Source organism: Populus trichocarpa, chromosome 1 (genome assembly GCF_000002775.5).
Source record: "Populus trichocarpa isolate Nisqually-1 chromosome 1, P.trichocarpa_v4.1, whole genome shotgun sequence".
Lineage (NCBI taxonomy): Eukaryota > Viridiplantae > Streptophyta > Magnoliopsida > Malpighiales > Salicaceae > Populus > Populus trichocarpa.
The window spans coordinates 12,894,821-12,915,845 of NC_037285.2; the positions used below are offsets into that span (position 1 = coordinate 12,894,821).

The 21,025-nt window shown below is 32.7% G+C and overlaps 2 protein-coding genes across 2 annotated transcripts; one reads left to right on the forward strand and one right to left on the reverse strand.

Moving 5' to 3' along the window:
- Positions 1 to 4,843: 4,843 nt before the first annotated feature.
- On the reverse strand, positions 4,844 to 5,974 carry LOC18094584 (ethylene-responsive transcription factor 2). Its single transcript, XM_006368916.3, has one exon. It carries the CDS (start codon positions 5,893 to 5,895, stop codon positions 5,044 to 5,046), a length of 852 nt encoding a protein of 283 aa, XP_006368978.1. The 5' UTR covers positions 5,896 to 5,974; the 3' UTR covers positions 4,844 to 5,043.
- A 12,731-nt stretch (positions 5,975 to 18,705) lies between these two features.
- On the forward strand, positions 18,706 to 19,991 carry LOC18094585 (ethylene-responsive transcription factor 6). Its single transcript, XM_006368917.3, has one exon. The coding sequence runs from the start codon at positions 18,833 to 18,835 to the stop codon at positions 19,868 to 19,870; it is 1,038 nt and encodes a 345-aa protein (XP_006368979.2). The 5' UTR covers positions 18,706 to 18,832; the 3' UTR covers positions 19,871 to 19,991.
- Positions 19,992 to 21,025: the final 1,034 nt, after the last annotated feature.

Below are 21,025 nucleotides of genomic sequence, written 5' to 3' on the forward strand. Positions count from 1 at the left end.
AATTATCAAAAAAACTAAAGCCTTAGTAAAACACTGTGGAGGAAGACTCCGTGAATGGCTATAGTGAATTAACGTTTTTGCCCTCCATAGTGACAGCCAAGTAAGGGTAAAATGATTTTTTCACGAGGTTTAATTAGCATTTTCAAATTGAATGGGGGATAAAATGGTATCTTAATTTTTTTGTTCCATAGTAAAATTACTTATTTGCCTTTAAAAAAAAATTGCCTAGCTAGCAAGGGGTTTCATGGTCTTTTCTTTTTTGTTAAAACATTTAAAAGACTAAACTACCCTTAAAAGAGATAAAAACAAAACATGTTGTCGGGAGCTTTTTTGGTCATTCTCTCATGTATTTTTTTCCATGATTCTCAGTTTGTATGAGGGGCAGATTAGTCTTTTAACAAATCATAAGTATTATAACAAAGATAAAGTTGTTGGTGCCTGCTATGCACACATCATTGATTGGATGCTGCTCACGCCCTTTGGGCAACACGTGAGGCGGCGTTCGACGATCAAAAATAGCCAACCGTCATGTCTCCTAAAATGTCATGTGGCGGCGCAACAATTGGTGTGGAACGTGCATTTCAATGTGCGACAGTCTGGCGGTGATGGATTTTTTTTCTCCTCCCCCTCTTTTCTCTCTCCTGCCGTAGGGACTTGCTCTTGACCTTTCAAAAATCAATTGTCTTTTAGTTTGTATTTATTTTAATTTTAGCCCTCATTATTTTGATTGCTATTTGTGTTTATTTTTATGCTTTTTGAAGATTTGTTTTTCAATTTCGTCTTACAATATTTTATTTTATTTATTTATTTTATCCAATTTGGTCTTTATTTTTTATTGCTTTTTTTATTCATTTCTTGATTTATTTATTTTTTTAATTTTGTCCCTTAATATTTTAGTCAAATTAACTCGAGCTGACTCTAGTGTTTTTCTTTGATGTTTATTTTTTTTTCAAGTTCATCATTTGATATTAGGTTGTTAAACCTTGAATTTTATGAAATTTTTTTTTGTGCATAGTTATTCCGATCTCATATCTCAGATCGCGTGTTAATCAAATTATCACAAATTAATACAGGTTATTATCTCCTCGGTGTGCTTTTTTATGTTGGTAAAAGTTTGGCCTGCCCGTGGCATTGTGCGGGTAACCTTGCTAGCAAACACTACAGCTTAATCACTGTCCCCTACCTGATCTTCTACATGTTTGACCTTTGCCCATCGGGTTTTACTTCAGTTTAATGACTATAGTGAGGTGTGGCCTGAATGATGCGATGGTCTATTGGATTACTGCAGAGAGTGATTTTCTTTGGTCGACTCACAGATTGCATCTCTTCCATTTTATGTCTTACTTATTTAATCTCGTTAATTTCCAAATTGCAGGAGACGGTCTCAGCACAATTACAGTCGAGGAAGGCCAGTATACCCTTAATGTGTCTCCCAGTGGTAAACCAATTTTTGCTCATGGCATACTAGAATTAGGAATTACCCACCTAGAATCGGGAATTTGTCGCCATTTTCTCCCTAAATGATGAAGTCTAACGCCAGTTGTGGGGAAGAATTATTCAAATTTAGTGCATATTGGTATGTTTATCTCAATTCAAGGATGCTAGTTTTCATGATCATTCCGCATGCATGTTAAATATACTTTTTCAAGCAAGCCAAGAGCGTTTTATTATGTGTTAGAAACGTAGAATGGGCATGAGCGCTTGCACAGGCTCATGCAAGGATATGCGATGAGTGCCAACAAGTTATGGAATTCCTGGGGCCATGAATGGAAATATCAGAGATTTGCACGATGATTTTTCTCGTATCTCCATGATACCTCGCTGGTGAGGCATTGGGATTTTGCTAGTACAAATGTACAACAGCATAGTCTCCGTGGTAAGTAATTTTTGTTTATTTTTACCTTGGTATCTTCCAGCAAGTATTGTGGATAGGATGAGAAGCCAGGCGTGTCTGCTTTTAAAATTTGTTTTTGGTAATTTGACTGACTTTGCTGCAATCAACAATGACAGAATTATTATTAATATTTATTGTACGAATGGCATGACTGTCTGTGTGAACGAAATTATATTAGGGCTTTCTGAATGGTTGAAACCCAGAGAACCATGGACCAGCTTCGTGTGGCCATGCCCTTGCGTTCGGTGAGAGGTCAGCATGGTAGGTCAAGTCAAAGATTGAAAGTCAAAAGGATTTGGGGTAGATAGTTAGATACCCAATGCCCTCTTGCATGCATGAACTCTTGGACCGTACAACCGTCTTGGCTTGCTCTGCTGTGCACGTGCGCCTACAGCTGTGGTTCGGTGTTGACGCGACCTGGTTTTGTTGTGGCGGTTTATTGCCAGTTTCTTCTTCTTCTTCGTCTTTTTCCCCGATTCTTTTCGTCTCTTAAATATAACTGAAAAGGGATGAGAATGCTTTTCGAGATCGGAAAGGTGATCGGATGCGCAGTTACACGACTTGCTTTTTTTTTTTTTTTTTGATTTACGTGGGGTGTCCGGGCCAGCTTACGCGCACTACGACTATTCCCCACGGCCCACTGGACATCCTGCAAGCCCAGGAGCAGGTAAGGCACCGCGGGGGTGACAGGCGTGCACATAGAGGGTCGAACCCGGGACAGGGACGGAACAAGTTACATGATTGACCACAGCAGCTAGACCGTCAAGCGCCCGACTTGCTTTTACTAGATAAATAAGAGACATAATTTTCACATTAAAGAATTAATTTGAAATTGTCTTGTCTTAGACAAGACGGACACGTGTGGTTTCTTTTTTTCTTTTTTACCGATAACAAAGGAAAATAGAACTAGAATGAATGCTGCGGGAAGTCTTTTTGTGTCCTTGATAGTGCGCTAATTGCTAACTTTTTCTCGTATATTTTTTCATTCTACTTCAGTCAATCTTTATAATCATTGTTTTAAAATCTATCCTAATGAATACACCTGGGATGTGTTGATTCTAGACTGGAACTGGACCAGATTTAAAAAAAAAATTATAAAAAATTGAATGATCAAGTAAAAAATCTAAGTTGAGTCAACGATCTTATTGATCTAGCAAAACTCAATTAAAAATTAGGTTACAATACATTAATTATTTATTTATTTATTTTAACAAAAACAACATTGTTTTGTTTTATATATAAAAAAAAAAAGATTGTCCCGAGATAATCTAGTGATCTGGTCAACACTCGTAATTCAAGTCTTGAACCGGGTTTATTGCTGGATTGGGTTTATTTTCTATCATTGTTAGGAAGTTATGATAGGTTAGATAGTATATTCTATAATTAGTTAACAAAAATACGGTGAAAACATATCTACAATATAATATAACTTTTACATTGGTTAACCGTTAACCCTTGCATTTGTGAAATTTACAAAAGCATTAGGATCTTGTTTAAGCTTGATGAACGATAATTTTTAGAGTATTCAAGTTATAACTAGTTAAATTATATAAATTAGAGCTTGGTTCTATTAAATCAAATGTCATATTATTAAACAATTAAAAACAATATTATATCATTAAAAATATATTCTCTGTTTTTTTTTTTACACTCTTTCTCCCTCTCTTTTAATAAACTCTTTCTCACCATCTCTAACTTGATCTATTCCTCTTCACATTTTTCTATTTCAATACTCTTTTGGTTGATGTAAAAATGGTATGCGTATGCTGATTTTATGCACAAATCATAGAAAGAAGGAATAGCCATCAGTAAATTAGAATTATAAGCAAAAATTTGACTAAGAAAAAGCCTTCGATGGCTTCTTTATGAGAACATCTATTTTGATTTGGGTATAGATGGTATCTATTTTTTTTTCGTGATATTTATCACATTTCTGATCCCTATTTGTATTATTTCTGACTATTATCCTTTTTTTTAATTTGAATAAGTTAGAAAAGAGAAAGAATAAAAGTGAATTCAACCTTAACCAAACATGGAACTGGGTTCAAATTTTAAATAAATTTACTTTAATTAAATCTTTAATTAAATTAAGAGAACAAAAGTGAAAATACGGTTAGGTCAACGGTGTCATACAAGAAGTTGAAATAAAATAAAAAGATTGTACTTTTATTCTAATATAAACTTCTAATGTAAATATACTTCTAATGTAAATATAATTTTTAATAATTATATTACTTATTTTATTTATGATGTACAAAAAAAAAATAAGAATTGAAATCAAAACTATAAACTTTTGATGGGTTTTCTTGTTGATTAACAAGGGTGTGAATTAGGAGTTGGATTTGCAAGGGTAGATGGAGAATTATAGTTCAAGCATTTGTATACTTTGATTTTTTTGTTAGGGATTTTAATCTTTTAAGAGTTTCTTGAAAAGGATAGAGAAAAGGTATTTTGAAAGAGAGTGTGTGTTTTTTTAATGACATGACATTGGCTTTAATTATTTAATGATGTAGTATTTATTTTGTCAGGACTAATAACTTATAGAATTTAGCTAATTATGACATTTGTTTAATTATATATTTTAACATGAATAATTGATTCATTTATTCTTTATATATGGGATGTTTTCTTGTGTTTTTTTTTTAATTACGCTTCTGTTTATAGTTACCTATATTATTTTATCATTTTTTTAAAAAAAAAAAACAACAGCAAATTATACTTCTAAACAAATTTAAAAAATTAATTTTACAAAACCTAATTTTTTAGCTAAAATCGTACGAGTATTTGCATAACCTAATTTATTGTAATCTCCTTAAAAATAATCTCCATGTCTCTGATGTGAAAATTAATTGATTAATTTTATGCATTCATCATTTTGAAGTTTCTAACTCAATTATAACAATACACAATTAAGCAAATGAAATTAAGAAATAAAATGTGGACCAAAAATATTAAAAATGATATGTTTTCTCTTTTCGTTCCAAGAAAGATTTCGTCTAAATAAATTAAATAGCAAAAATCTATTCACAAATCAAACATCCCTTTTATCCCAATGGGGATTGCTTTTTTTCTTTTGGTCCCCTTCCCTCACAATTTCAAAATTATGGGAATTCCCACATTGTTATGAGTTTTTCACTTTCCTACATTATCTAGATAACCAATAATTGTTCGCCATGTGTACCCACTTGACACCCAACCCCATTCCTCATTTCCAACCCAGCTTGAGGCACCACTGTAGCAGTGCCCGCCGTGCCACCAACCTTCTTCCTCTTCAGGGACGCACTCTCCACCGACGATGACCGCTCCGGCGATGACCTCTTCGAAGTCACTCTAACCGGGGCAGGCTCGCCGGAATTCACCCTCAACGGAAAATTCAACAACGCCCTCGACCCACGCATTCTATAGGCAGCACGGTCGTAAGCCAACGCTGCATCCTCCGCCGTCTCGAATGTCCCCAACCAAACCCGGGCCCCATTCTTCGCCGGGTCCCTAATCTCCGCCGCGAACTTCCCCCACGGCCGCTGCCTCACACCCCGGTAATGCTTCCCCTTGGACGGAACCACCGCCGGCTCAGCTATCGGAGCCTCCGTGCGCGGAGGGGATATCGTCAAGTTCTCAGAGGGTTCTAACTTCACCGCTGGAAGATTGGGCTCAATGAATTGATCGGTTTTGAGTGATGGGACCCACCCAACGGTGACGGCGTCGCTGAGGACACCGTAAAGGAACATATCCTCAGAATCATCGACTTTGAGTGGCAAGTCTCCCCAGTTTTCTGTCAAGCAAGGGTACAAGCTGCTGAAGCTTGTGCTCCTGCAATAAACAGGGACTGGAGTACAAGTAGCAGGGGTGGTTGCTGCTGCTGCTGACATTGCACTGTTAGTACTTGCTGGATTAAAGCAGCTGCTGGCAGTGGTAGGAGAAGTAGGTTCGCCTAGCAAATGCATGCGAACAGATTCAAGAAAGGCATAATCGGACTGATCAAGAAAGTTCTCTCCGTACATTTTTACTCGTACTTGTGTAGGCAGAGGGAGAGATTTTGATCTGATGATGATGTAGTGATTTTGTTGAAGTCTTTTCTGGGGAGGAATTCTGGGGGCATATATAGGGAGAACGATGCGTGTATTTACCATTTAGGAAAGTTGAGGAAATTATTAATTTAATAAGTGGTGGGCTGGGTTTCGTTTTCGTCACGTGTTTAAACTTCGCGAGATTTGTTGGGGTCTTTTACAGGAGAGGGATGATGTCATTCAGTCTTAGAGCAGCAAATTGTTGCTTGTCTCTTTCCTTGTCCATTTGCCCGCCTTGTAATCGCCGAGTTTTTTACGTGTTTCTTTTGTCACTGCCTTTCTTTTTTTGGCCCTTTTAGTTTATTTTAAGAACAATCTATCCTCTTTTACAAAATAGGAGACAGAGTGAGTGTTTATTAACTAATGTAATTGAAATTGTTTTTTTAACCCTTTTTTTAATCTAAAAATAATGTTTTTACTTAAATAAAACTATTTTAGAGTAAACAAATATTGAAATTATACTTAAATAAAACTATTTTAGAGTACTTAAAAATACTTAATTTAAAATTTTTATTATTATCAAGAGTTAATTCTTTATTCTTAAGATTTTATTACTCTTCACTTAAATGCTTAAAGACTTTCTTCAACGAGTCTCTTAATATTCTAATAACTCTTCTTATTTAAGTTTACTCTTAAACAAAATATGGTAACAAAACAAAATTGATAATCATTCTAACAAAATAATTAGATGATTAAATAAATAAGTATATTTATTTAGTTTATAATCATGCAAACATATAAAAAATATATGATAATCTTGTGATTATTATAAGAAGCTACATATATATTAAGCAAACATATAAACTTGTAAAAGATATAGGAAAAACAATTCCAACCTTACATAAAGTCTTAAATAAATTAAAATAAAGTCTAAGAAAAACTTGAAAAAAATAAATAGAATATATAGTTGAATGTGAATTTAAAACCATATCAAATAAATAAATAAATAGAACATTATTCCAATGAGATATTCGATGCAAAAAAATGTTAGAAAAAACTATATATTAAGACTTCACCCAAATTAAGAACTATTAATTTCTTTTGTTAAATGATATAGAAAACCACAGTATAAAATCATTTAAAATAACTAGTGTGTGAACATGATATATGTAAATTAGAATACAACCATTTAAAATACTCGCTCGTGCCCCATGCCCACTTGGAGAGGAAGGATGGTCATCGTTCTTAAAGAAAGTAAATCATCTAGATTTATAGAGGAAAATTGAAAGGCTTCAGTACTATTAATATTTTAGAACAACACTAATTAATATAATCAAATTAAAGAAGTTTTTCTAAAACCTCCATCGTGTGGAACTTATGGAACCATGCAACTAGCTAGATTCATTCATCCAAGCTCTAGATCCTTACGATGTTTAGTAAAAGTAGCATTACTGCTATGTTTTTAACAAGTAAAATCCAAGAGCCTTCGGTCTTCTCCTCTCCTCTCTCGTTCTCTCTCAACAAATTAAACCCTAGTTTGGATTGTCGGAGCCAATCCTCATTTTATTGATTTTCTCTTAATTTCTTTTATATGGATGAGTTTTTCCTCGTCTTTTTATGTAATTATTTCACACCAACAGAGAGCCTTATTTATATGCTTTAGCTCATTGGTTAATTTTTTTTTTTTTTTTTGGGTTTTATTCATTAGCTAGGTTGATGCACGTTAATCATGCAAACAATAAATTGATAAAGGCAATTAACAAAATTCTCATTCTTTGGTGTTCCAACATAACCTGCTTCGAATGCAGAACATTTTTTCCTTGTATAAATTTAGGAATCAATGTACAAGGTGAGATTTGGGAACGAGGATGGATGGGCATGCCTCCCTAATTAATATCCAAACCCCACAAAAATCAATTACTTAAAATCTTATATATTCATGTATTATATCCACGTTTCATCGCCTTTTATTACAAAAACAACCCTTAAAATTAAAAAAAAAGGGATTAATTTTTGAAAACCTTAAAAAAGACAAGAAAAATTCTTGTTCGCAGCATAAATATGTTTGTGCAACAACAATATATAAGTTTTCCATTGTTTTTTTCTTTATAGTTATCACATCTAGTTAGGGATTTGACCTGATTTAATGCTCGGGTCATAGATTGATTGTGTCAACTTTAAACAACATTATTTAGAACAAAAATAAAAAAAAAATCCTAAGAGTTGACCTAGTTAAGTCTCAACAGGATTTGATCAAGTCAATCAGGTTAATTATATTTGATTAGATTAAACCAAGTTTTATTCAGCAAACTCCAAACCAATTAAAAATAAACCTGGCTAACCATCTAGGTGGTGGTCCAGTGGTAAAAATTTGGGACCAAGAGGTTTGCTCCCTCTGTGGTCTCAGATTCGAGCCCTGTGGTTGTTCATATGATGGCCACTGGAGACTTACATGATCGTTAACTTCAGGGCCCGTGGGATTAGTCGAGGTGCGCGCAAGCTAGCCCGGACACCCACGTTAAACTAAAAAAAAAAAAATAAACTTGGCTAGTGAATTACTGAAGCGATATGTTAGGTCGGCCCAATTTAATAACTATAGTTTTTTCAAGGTTTCATTTATTTTGTTTTTGTTGTATTCCATGTTTTCAATTATTTAAGTTTTATCATGTCTTCTTTTTTAGTTGACTTTACAGCAGGATGTATTTTTGTCATAATAGTGAATCAATTAACCTGAGAAGAAAAAAAGAAAGAAAGAACAGGAGGTGTTAGTAAAAGAGGAGAAATCAACTCCTTCAAGAAAAGAAAAGAAAGAAGAGAAATATTTTTTTTTTTTTAAATGATAGAAACAGAGGGGCAGGTCGACTAATCGGCGACCAGGGAGGCCAAAAAAGCATGAAAGACAGAAACCTTGCTGCTTGCAATAAAGATACATCCGCCCTGGACACTTTGCTGGATTTTCAATGCATGAGGATAAGTCTCCCACAAAGTCAAAGTTCCATTAAGATAATCAATCCATGAACGTGACGCACATTATAATCGGATTGCACTTCCTCCATCTCTTCTTTATCTCACCTTCAAGGAAGGTGCTTATCTTCATATGGGTGGCCCCCTTTTTTTAACCATTTTAATATTAATTAAGGAGGATTAGCTTTGAAATCTAATTAGGATTCGCCCTCTTGATATGGTACTTTTCGACTTTGTTAATGTTTTTATATATATATATATACTAGCTTGTGTTGTTTTTATATTGCCACTTGTGGCCAATCTTTCATTATTCGAAGATCGGCGGCCTTAGTTTAATATTTTGCTGGGGCTACAAAGATAAACATTGGCTAGTTGGGCCTCGTCGGCTAGGCAAGGATACTAATTTGTTCCCCAGCTCATAATGACACTTTATTAGTTACGATTAATAGCCGATGTCAACACATTAGGAGCTCTAATTCATGTTAGTGTGCTAATTCAACTTGTCTTTTTATTCATTCAAGCGAAAATCCCGATTCAACAGTTTTTTCAAGGCAGCTTGCACAGCTTAGAACTTCCAGCCTCAGAAATTTGTGTGTTGAAGATTTTTTTTTTAAAAAAACTCTTTTCTTTACCCGTGGATGAATATTGGCGTAATTGTAAAATGTAGAATGGCTTGATTGGTCAACTTGAAATACTTTTAAAACGAGACCTAAACTAGTACATGTTGGAAAAAAATAGAAAAAAAACATAGCTGACCAAGTCAAAAACCCACCTTGAGCTACTGACCCGATAAACTCAGACCTGATCTGAAAAAAACTGGCTTTCAACTCATTGACTTTAAAAAAAAGTCAGAAAAAATATTGTTTTGATCATTGTTATTTACTACGCTATGTAAACATATAAATGTGTGTTGTTAATTTTGAAAAAAATAAAATGTGAATTGAAAGCTTTACCTGTGTTTTAGATAAAATTAATTATCTATCATATATATTAATAAATTAAAAAAAATTATTGTGTGTCTCGTTTGATCTTAACAAGCCAAGAGACAAATTGGTTGTCCCATTGAAATGATGATTTGGCATAAAAAACTTTTTTATGTCGCTGTTTTTTAATCAAATTTGAATGTAAAACAATGGATCATCCAAGGATTAAATCGGGAGGAAATTTTAGGAAGTAAAATAAAAGGAATATGACATATTGTATTGATACGGGCTAACCTGTGAAGTTTACGACTCTAGTAATGAAAACGACTACAGTGAGCTAACCTATTTGGGTAATCTATCTCTTTCCTTTTCCTTCCTTATTTTCTTCCCAGATGAGCCTTACATGGGTCTTAATTTGCCTTGAGTTGGATGAAATATTGGACTAAATTAAAGAGTTATAAAAGATTTGGAGACAATTTTTTTTAAAAAAAAGTCATATTGTATTGACCTCGAACAACCTGGGTTAACTAGTGAGATTCACAACTTGAGTCATAGACACGATTACACAACCACAATAAAAATAACCCGATAGGAAAATATATCTTTTTCTTTTCTCATTTCTTATTTTCTCTCCTGTTAGGCCTAATTAGCCTTAAAAAACCAAACAAGAAGAAAGACACATTGCATTAGGTGGGTGAATATACCAAACCCGTGAATCGAGTCACCCGAGTCAACCCATCAAACACACAAAATAAAAAAAGGTTACCCTGTGAAACCCATGAACCGTGGCAACCCGGGTTGCCCTACCAAACTCGCAAACCGAGTCATGGACTCCATAAAGTCTTGTATTTTTTTTTCTGAAACCATTTTTTATTTAATTATACGTTAAAAAAAATAAATGATCATAAAATAAAGTAAAAAAATAAAGTACAATTCTCAATCGGCTCAATATTAAAGGAAAAAATAACAAAAATCAATTAAAAATTTCTAGGACTAAATTGAAAAGCTTTTAAAAATCAAGGGACTAATCTAAAAGAAAAGGGAATTGTGTTTGACTTGTAGGCATGTAGTGCCATTGAATCATGTGAAACATTAGTTTTTCAAATAAAACACAATATTGAGAAAAAAATTTAGATTTTTTTTATTTTACTGGGTCACATCCGGTTCAATGCATTTAGGTTTGGGTCGGACCGGTTCGATGCATTTAGGTTCGGGTTCGGCCCATTAACAATGGAGCTGATCTCCACTGTTCACGTAGCTGAACAGTGGAGACATGGAGAAGTGCAGAACAAGAAGAAGAAGGGGAAGGGGAAGGGGAAGGGGAAGGGGCGGCGGGCCTGGGCTGTGGTGAGGGAGCTGCGCTCCACTGTTCACGTTGCAGAACAGTTGAGACATGGTGCAGAAGAAGAAGAAGAAGAAGAAGAAGAAGAAGAAGAAAAAGAAGAAGGAGAAGGAGAAGGAGAAGGAGAAGGAGAAGGGGAAGGGGAAGGGCTGGATGTTTCTCTGCTGCAAGGCGCGCCATTGTTACTGTGTTGTAACACAGTTGCAACAAAAGCAGCCCCAAGCTGCTTTGGAGAAGGGGAAGGGGAAGGGGAAGGGGAAGGGCTGATTATCCCTCTGCTGCAAGGCGTGCCATTGTTTACTGTGTTGTAACACAGTTGCAACAAAAGCTGCTTCGATCGTTGCTGCGTTGCAAACGCAAGAAAAGACGGGGCCCATGAACAGTAAATCCCGTTTTTTTGGTAACCAAACATGCAGGAGCTGCATTTCAAGCGAAACGCAGCAGCAGCAACGTAAACAAACGTTGTCTACATCTTTTAGGCAACACATGAGCCTTTCTTTAAGCTCTGATTGATTTCTTGTTTGACTTTGTTAAAATCATCACGAAATCATCTTACTTGGGGTTTGTGTATCATAAAAAGGTTTGTGTGGCTCTTACTACCTATTATTCTTTCCTTTCTTTTTTTTTTTCTCTCATTTTCTCTCTCATTGCCTTGATTTTTGTGATTGGATTATGTTATTCTTCTCTCCATGCTTTAGTGTTTTTCTATTCTTCAATTTTAATACATTTACTCTTAATTTTTTCAAAAATAAAGAATACAAACATTATTTTGAAAAATCAATCACCGACAAGATATCATGACAATTACTTGATACAATGATTAGCACATAAAAAAAAAATATCAAACATAAATCATGATGAACACAATATAGAAGGATAAAACTTGAATAAAAAAATTTTAATGACTTAAAAAAAAAGACAAGACTTGAAAGCACCTTTTTATTTTAAAACAACAAAAGGGTTATTTCTTTGAATCTTTTTTAAATTCCGGTCTTTTATTTTAAATTTATCCCAACAAGAAAATCAAATTTTTTATTGTGAAATCGAGCACTAATTCTATGATATTTTTTTAATATTATAATAATTATATAAAAAATAAATTAAAATAAATTATCAACTCCAAATATCAACAAACACTTAATATAAGAACTAAATAAAAATAATAATAACCTAACACATTAGATGTTTAATAAAAAAAAAAATGGCGCATCCTTCAAGAAATTTGCCCAAAGAACATCAGCAAAACAGGGACGTTGAAGCTGACCGATTCCGTCAAACTTTTCTCTCTCTTAATGAAGAATATTTGACTTTCCACTATTAGTAATCAATCCCTATTTGATTCCTCACTACGTGCCAACAAACAACACATGCGTGCACCTCTGAACTTTGATTATTTTTTTTAATTCTAGCCTAGAGAAAAAATTGATAAAATAACATATTATAAAACATATTTTAAAAAATAATAAAGTTTAAAGATTCATAAATGATATTTATGATTTGTGAGTTATAAATTTTTCAAGTTATAAATTTGTCTAACATAACATTCAATAAAGAAAAAGAAACAAAAAAAATTGAAAACACACCAAAATTTCAATAACAAAATCACTAGTACTGTTAATAAGATTTTAATGAGATAAATTCAACGATATCAAAAAAATTACCAATAATAATTGAAATGAACTATTTGAGTAGCTCAAAAATAAGCAAGCTTTTACACTTTTGAATGAATAATATATTCATTTCATTCATTTTTTGTAACCTTATTTGGTATTGATGAATTCGACTTTTCTAATATTTTGTTTTACAGTAATAGTGATGTTGTCATTAAAATTTTAACCTGTCTCTATAATATTTTTTTTATTTATATTATTTTTTTAAATATTTTTTTTATATAGTGTTATTTTATTAAAGTATTTTTTTAAGAATCCCAGTAAACTCCCTAAATTTCTCGTGAAACGACAAAAGAGTAAATGCAAGCAGTTTTTGTCTTGGAAATTATTTTCAGAGTTCCTCATAAAAAACCATCGAAACTTCACCACGTGTTTTAACTAGGGGGCTGCCTGGATCCTTCTTGCCTTGCATTTGACTTGACTAGCCTATGAATCTGCACTCTTGTCTTTTAAGTATTGTCTTAAACGTCATCATATTCATATCAGTTCATGTATTTGAAATATACAAATACAATTGCTTGAAATATAATCTTATATCCCCAATTTCTTCAATCATGAGAGAAAATTAATAAGAACCACCAGAAACGTGCTTCACAAATCCAATCTCGACTAACACTTTTTTTTAAATCATCAGAACAATCTTGCCACACACAAACATACATAATCACGCTTATAATCAAGCTACGTACTTTGAAATTATCCAATTAGTTAGCTTCAATGATTAGTCTGATGCATGAACATTGAATGTGCTAAATATAGAAACTCTGGGCTCAATTAACAAAGGTGAAGGCTTTGACCACGCAAAATAATGGCGTGATAGGTTTGCAGTCGATAAGAAAGTCTTTGAATCATAAAATATAGGGTCAAGTTGAGACTTGACAGACGATTTTGATCTTAAAATAGCATTATAAAATCCCGTTATGAATTCAAAAGAAATGGCTGCTTACACACACGAGAATCAAATGTCACCATTGTTGAATTTTTGCTACTTGGAAGCTCTCTTTCACATTATGGAAAGATGATAGTGCCATGCAGCCGTGTTGCAAGCAAATCCTTCTTCATTGATGTGCTATAAATATTAATTTAATGTGTGTGTGTGGCTCATAGCGATTTTGATTCAATGGCATATTGCAAGCTTGATGATGATGATTGTTACAGCGAGAGGAGTAATGATTGTTACAGCGAACAGATGTTAACGAATACGTACAGACAACAGAAATTGACTCTTTTTTAATATGATTTTCTGAATATTTATCTATACATATTGCTATAACCATGGATGTAATTATACAAGTAAAAAAAAATTATATGATAACGTTAGCCTGATAATATATCAGATCTAGAATGTTTGCATTCAATTCTGAACAAAATTCAAGGTAATATGAGCTTTATATTACTTAAATTTATTATAATTTAACTCAGCTGTTAACTAAACTCAAGATAATATAAATTTAATAATATAAATCTAATAACATATTAAATTTAATATTCTTATATTGAGCCTAAGGGCTATAAATTTGATAAACAATAGACTCTTAACAAGATTATGTTGGTATACCTTGATCTGCCAAACATCAAGTATAGGCTACCAACCCTCTTAGTTAGGGAAAATAAATGAAATTATTATGATTAATTAATTAATCGATAATCCAATCCAAAAACTATATTTCTGAGCTACTTGAATTTTTAAAACTTCATCATTTTATATATATATATATATTTCAAATATTAATGAAGATTTCCAACCAGCCTTAAGACATAAAAGAAGATGAAACTTAAAGGAAATAAAGAAATTAAGTAAAAAAAACGATAAGAATTAGCCATCTCGAAAAAATTAAAAAAAATTAAAATATAACAAAGCTTTGAGAATTTCCGGGCATTCTTTGAGGATATTTTTTTAGCAACCTTAGGGTATAAAAAAAATGAAATCTTGAGAAAAAGAAAGAAATTAAGTCAAAAAGATTTATTATCTAGAAAAAAAAAACATAGTGAAAATTCAAGGATTTATGTGTGTTCTATAATATTTTGATTTTTGTTGAAGGAAATGAAAGAGTCATCAAAAAGATATATGAAGATTTGTTATCATTTGATTCAGTTTTTAATGATATTATTGCTAAAATTATCTAAAAGGTCATCTAGTAACAGTACAAGAATATTAAAGTAAGGTAAAATAATCTCATTCTATTAGAATATTTTACCTTCGATTTAAATAATGTCATAAAAATATAAATTATAATGAAATTAAATCAATAGACCATTCACACAAACTATATGTGTATTTATATTGTATTTATTTAAATATTCTTAGAAAAAATTACCCCATCTCTCCGAAAACAATAATACTTTATTTTCATCTTTTTAAAAATTACACTTTAAATCTAATTATTTGTATAATTGATAATATTTTATATACCGACTTAAACGCATATAAATTCAATCAATAAAAAAAATCAAAAATATTACAAAAATACTACTACAATTGATTTAATATCCAAGTGAAATATTATTACAAATTTACAATTTTTCTCTAGAAATTTTATCAAATACTGCAAATACATCAACAAAATATATCACAAGAGCCTCATCTTTCCCTTATACATTCATCTTCTTCTTAAACATATCAATAAAAAAACAAAAACAAAAAAACATGAACAACTTCATCAAAATCCAATATAGAGTGTCTTTTTATATCAAATCACGAAACCTAAATTTATAAATAAAAAGATCTCTAATATTTAAGATCAAGAAGTCCAATTTGAATTACTTCTGTCCAAATGATTCTATACATAGGGCATCAAATGAACTGAACACAGGCATCATCGTGATTGAAACTAGGATCAAAGAAGTGGGTTGTGTTCAATGCTCCGAGAGAGGGGAAAAGAAGAGGAGAAGAAAGGGGAAAAAAGAAAAGGAAAAAGAAAAACATAAAAAAAATATATAAAAAAAAAACCAAATGACATATTTTAGTTTTTTTTTTTTTATAATCAGAACTCGAATTTTAACTTTCAGAGTAATTTTTGAAAAGATAAAAATAAAGCATAATCGCACTAAAATGATGCAAAAATCAAGATAATCTTCCTATATTTTTATAACATTAATCATTACTATTACCAAGAGCATCAACAAAGGGGGGAGCAAAGCAAGAGAGTTTTACCAGTTCCTGAAACGGCCCCGTTTGGAGAACAAATGGTGCTCCGGGTGGATGATGTTTGCCGTGTAGGTGGTTGTTGGACTGGGCTTGGTTACTTGTGTGCAGGTCGGGCTTTCTTCTGTAATTACAATTAGGAGAAGAAATAGCTCATTAAGAAATCGTTCTCCATAACGCCGGCCTATTGGGCTTAGTCGACCAATTCGAGCCAGCCATCTCCACCTCACTCCCTCTTAAAGATCTTCATGAAATCGTCAAATAAATCACTGATTCAAGATCCTCAGTTTTTCTACACATCACAAAATTCAGAAAATCATACTCGGACCCCTTATCATCCTCCATAACAATCTCCATCTCTGTAAATTTGAGAATATTATTGTTTGTTTTTTCTAAGTAAGATCATATTGTGTACATGCACGTATGACATGGGAATTGTTTTTTGTAGAAAAGCTAAATGGTGGTGCCTTGAGGGCATTGGCATACCTCATCTCTCTGCAAAAACAGCATGAATGTTGCTATAAAATTCTTTATGCCCAAGGCGCCTGTGTATTATCTTGCCAGCATCTCTAATATGCTCCGAGACATGAATTCTGTTTGGAACAATCAAAGAAAATCCATTAGCTCAGAGAAACTTAACGGTCAAAACACGCCTTCAGGGAAGGAGTGCACAACAGATTCCGGGGAGGTAAATTTCAGCAATATATTGTCATCGGCCACTTCTTTTGAGAGGTCGTCCACCAGTTAAACGGCCCTCCAATTCTTTTTTTTTATTTTTGTTTTTTAAGATGACTTTGATCTTCAACAGGAATATTTTAGGTAGAGTCATGCTCCATTAGACAAATATATGTAGACTGCTCTGAAAATTAGACTGCTCAGTCAAGTCATCTCATCCATCACAGCCCGAGTAGAAGCATCATAAGCAATGCACTCAACAACAACGTGCGCGCGCGCGCTTGTGCTTATACAATACTATAATCTATGCCTAAATATTCAAGAATGTGTTTTAATATGAAGTCACATTAATGAAGTCAAAATAGATGTTACTTATTTTTCAATTTCCACATGAAAATGTTCTATTTAGACTCTCTCTTTTTCCAAGTCAATGATAAGGTAGAAAGTATCAATCCTATATGTTCATTAATAAATCGAAAAATCTCGTGAAGGGGCTTCATTTATCTTATTTAACTACAATGCTCTCATTTGGGATCGCAGCCTAAACCAAGTTCGGCTAAATTTTAATTTTGTTTTTATTTTAATTATTTATATATATTTGTGGATTATTTTGATGTGTTAATATAAAAAAAATTATTTTAATTTATTTCTGAGCAATAAGTACTTTGAAATTCAACCTCTATCTCATTATCAAATATCCTTAATATCCAATTGATTTAATTAATAATATTAGTTAAATTGACGTACTGAGGATAACATAAGGGTAAATTATGGGTTTAAACTATCTTTCTTTTATTATTATATTATTGATGGAGGCTGGCTTTTTTTATCATTTCATAATTAATTTTAACATAATTTATTGGTGCAGTTTGTAAGTGAATAAATAGAAAATGATTTATATCCTACATTAGAAAAAAAAAAAAACAATCCCTTCTAAGTATTTATAAATGTGAGTTTCTATAGTGTTGTAAATTAAGTGTTTATAGAGTCTACGGTGGATGGACTTTTCTCGTGAGTTTTCTTATGCAATTATAAATACCTTAAAGACAGTATTTTCAGGTTTCTAAATTAACTCTTTATTTGTTTGTATACCCAAATAATTTATAACATAATCCCCTCCATTTTATAATAGTAAAAATATATGCAAATTTCAAGTTATGCAAGGAAACGGTGGATGAAAAATAACAAAAGAGTATCAATCAATATATCCTATGATTTAAGGGCTGAAATTAGAAGAAAAAAATCATCAAGGTCATGAAATAGACCTATACTTCAAATGGTTTAAATAGGGATTAATATGTAGACATACACCTTTTCCATCAAACAAGAGGATTATAGGGTAGAAAAGAAAAGATTGTTTTAGCATTGGTATTTTTGTTGGAAAGGCAATTGTTTATGTGTTATCCACGCAGAGCGGACATTATTGGTCTAAAGATATTCAAGACGCAAACAAGTTAAATAAAAAAATTATATGACCAAATCAGAGCTCATCCACTCATACAATGTATCAATAATTCAACAATATTCAATTCATTATTACCCTTTTTTATTCGCATAATGCAATGTCCTTATTCTTTAGGCATTGTTTAGCAGTTTGGTGTGGTTTGACGGTGATTTTTTAAATTTTAAGTTTTTTTAAGAAAATTTTAAATTAATATTATTATTGTTTTTTAATTATTTTAATGGATTAATATTTTAAAAAATCTAAAAATTATTATTTTAATATATTTTCATACAAAATACGTTTAAAAATCACACTAATCACAGTGACCAACAAGCGCCCCACTCATACGTCCACTTGCATCACTTCTCCGGCACGTTCGTGCTGCACTCTTGGAAGCAACCAGGAAGGAAGAAACACGCTACAGATAAGGTAAAATGCCTCGGGAAACTCAAAAACATAACAACAAATCATCTAGCAGTAAACGACAAAAAAGGCTAATCCAACGGTTCAGAATCAAGACTCTGAATTAGATTGAGACCGCAAAACGGGAATAGGAGGGTTCCTTCCTTGGTCAAAGAAGCTCCGTGGAAAAGTCCCCTTTTCAATTTCATGTGGATATAAATACCCTTTCTACCACCCCTTCAACTCCATCCCCATCTCCCTTTGTGTTTCCTCCCCTACAGAAAAAGAGAGAGTACCCATTTCTTGAGAGATTAAGAGTTACCTCTTGTATTGTTCTTGGAAATCTTGAAGCTGTGCTCGATCAACATGTCAACTGATGTATCAACAGCCTTAGAGTTCATTAAGCACCACTTGCTTGGCGATCTTCTTTCACCTATTGCTACCTCCTCCTCAGCTTCTTTTTGTCAATTTTCTACTAACACTGAAATTTCTACTTATGAGACTACAGGCTGCTGCTCACAGGCTTCGACTTCTGACTCTTCCACTGCATTTCCTTATTTTTTAGATTCTCCTGGCCCTGATTTCTTCGTATTCTCTTCCGATTTTAGCCCTGCTCAAGATAACAAGACCAATATCTTCGAGTTTGAAGCTAAACCTGAAATCATTGATCTCTTAACGCCAAAACCCCTCGATTCAACCTCCCACCTCAATTCCCAACCAAGCAGCAGCAGCAGCAGCAGCAATAGCAGTAACTTGTTCGAATTTGTGAAACCACAAATTATTTCTCATCCAGTCAACAATTTCTTCTATGAAGAATCAAAGCCTCGAGTTGAACCAACTCGGAAACCGTCATTGAAAATATCGCTGCCCAGCAGAAAATCCGAATGGATTCAGTTTTCTAACACGAACCCGCAACCCGTGGATGATAATTCTGGTGTTGCTGTAGAAGAAAAAAAGCATTACAGAGGAGTCCGACACAGGCCATGGGGCAAGTACGCAGCAGAGATACGGGACCCGAACCGGAGAGGTTCACGTGTGTGGCTAGGAACCTTCGATACAGCTCTCGAAGCTGCCAGAGCCTATGATCGAGCTGCCTTCAAGCTGCGCGGGTCGAAAGCGATTCTCAATTTTCCATTAGAAGCTGGGAGGTGTGATGTACGCGCCAACGAAGAAGGTGAAAGGAAAAGACTTAGAGAGTGTGACGCGGAAGAGAGAGAGGATGTTAAGAGGGTTATGCGAGTGGTTAAGAGAGAGGAACCCGAGAGGGATGTTCCGCTGACGCCGTCATGTTGTACGGCTGCGTGGGATATATGTGGCGATTCAAAGGGTGTATTTAACGTGCCACCATTGTCTCCGTTATCTCCTCACCCGTCGTTGGGATTTCCACAGCTACTGGTTATTTGATTAGAATTGAATTGCCGTTTTTCTTTTTATTTTTTATTTACTCGAGTTTTTTCTTTTAAGTGTATATATAGAAACGGAGGGAAAAAAAAGCATGCACTGTAATAAATTATGTTTTCCGTAATCGCTATTTCAGTCCTCATTATTAAAAAAAAAAACACCTCATGGTTCCAAGGTTTTTAATTATACAACACAGCTTTGAATTTGATATCCTATAATAATAATAATAATAATAATGTTAATTAAGCTATAACTCATTAACGCTTCAAATATTAATCTAATTGCTCAAATAAATGCAAGTAAAATGACACAAAATAATGTGATGATTTATATTTTGGTTTATATTTTAAATTATTGATAGATTTAACTCAATACTTTTTGTTTTTTTTTTAAATAATGATATTTTAAAAAGATACTGAAAATAAATTTATAACTGAAAATAAATTCATAATGATATTTTAAAGAGATGCTGAAAATAAATATAAATTGAAAATTAGAGATTGTGATTTTTTTTTCATTAAAAGATTTATAAAGTTTTTATAACTCATGAATCTTTTTTTTTAAGGAGAAAAGGCTGAGGTGTCACTTTGCTCTTATAGTATTAACAAGAAAATTTTTTTCTAATACATACATTAAAGAAGGATAAATATCTCTTACATATTATTAATGAGGGATAGGTTGTAAATATCTCTGACACATTGTTAAAAAGTGATAAATATCTCTTACACATTATTAAAAAATGATAAATATCTCTTATATATTATTAATGAGGGATAAGTTGTAAATATCTTTTACACATTATTAAAAAGTAATAAATATCTCTTACATATCATTAATGAGGAATAAGTTGTAGATCATTTATAAAACTTTTATATACGAGTGCATAGAGATGAATATTTTTTACCTTGATATTTTATGCTAAGGGTCACGAGAAAAAACATGTGAAGTTTTATGGCCCAATATAAGATCTAAAAAGATCTTCAGTTCTCTATACACTTGGACTTAATTAGAGCATAGCTGAACTTAAAAATATTGAATTATTTTAACTTATTAAACTCACAAATTTAATATCTACCGGAGTTTGAATTACATCACCTTATCTTTATTCTTTTAAACATACATTTTAAACAAAAATTAACATGTATAAATCACGCTCAT

Coding starts and splice junctions, on each gene's coding strand:
- LOC18094584 (XM_006368916.3), bottom strand. CDS start 5,895: ATGTACGGAGAGAACTTTCTTGATCAGTCCGATTATGCCTTTCTTGAA.
- LOC18094585 (XM_006368917.3), top strand. CDS start 18,833: ATGTCAACTGATGTATCAACAGCCTTAGAGTTCATTAAGCACCACTTG.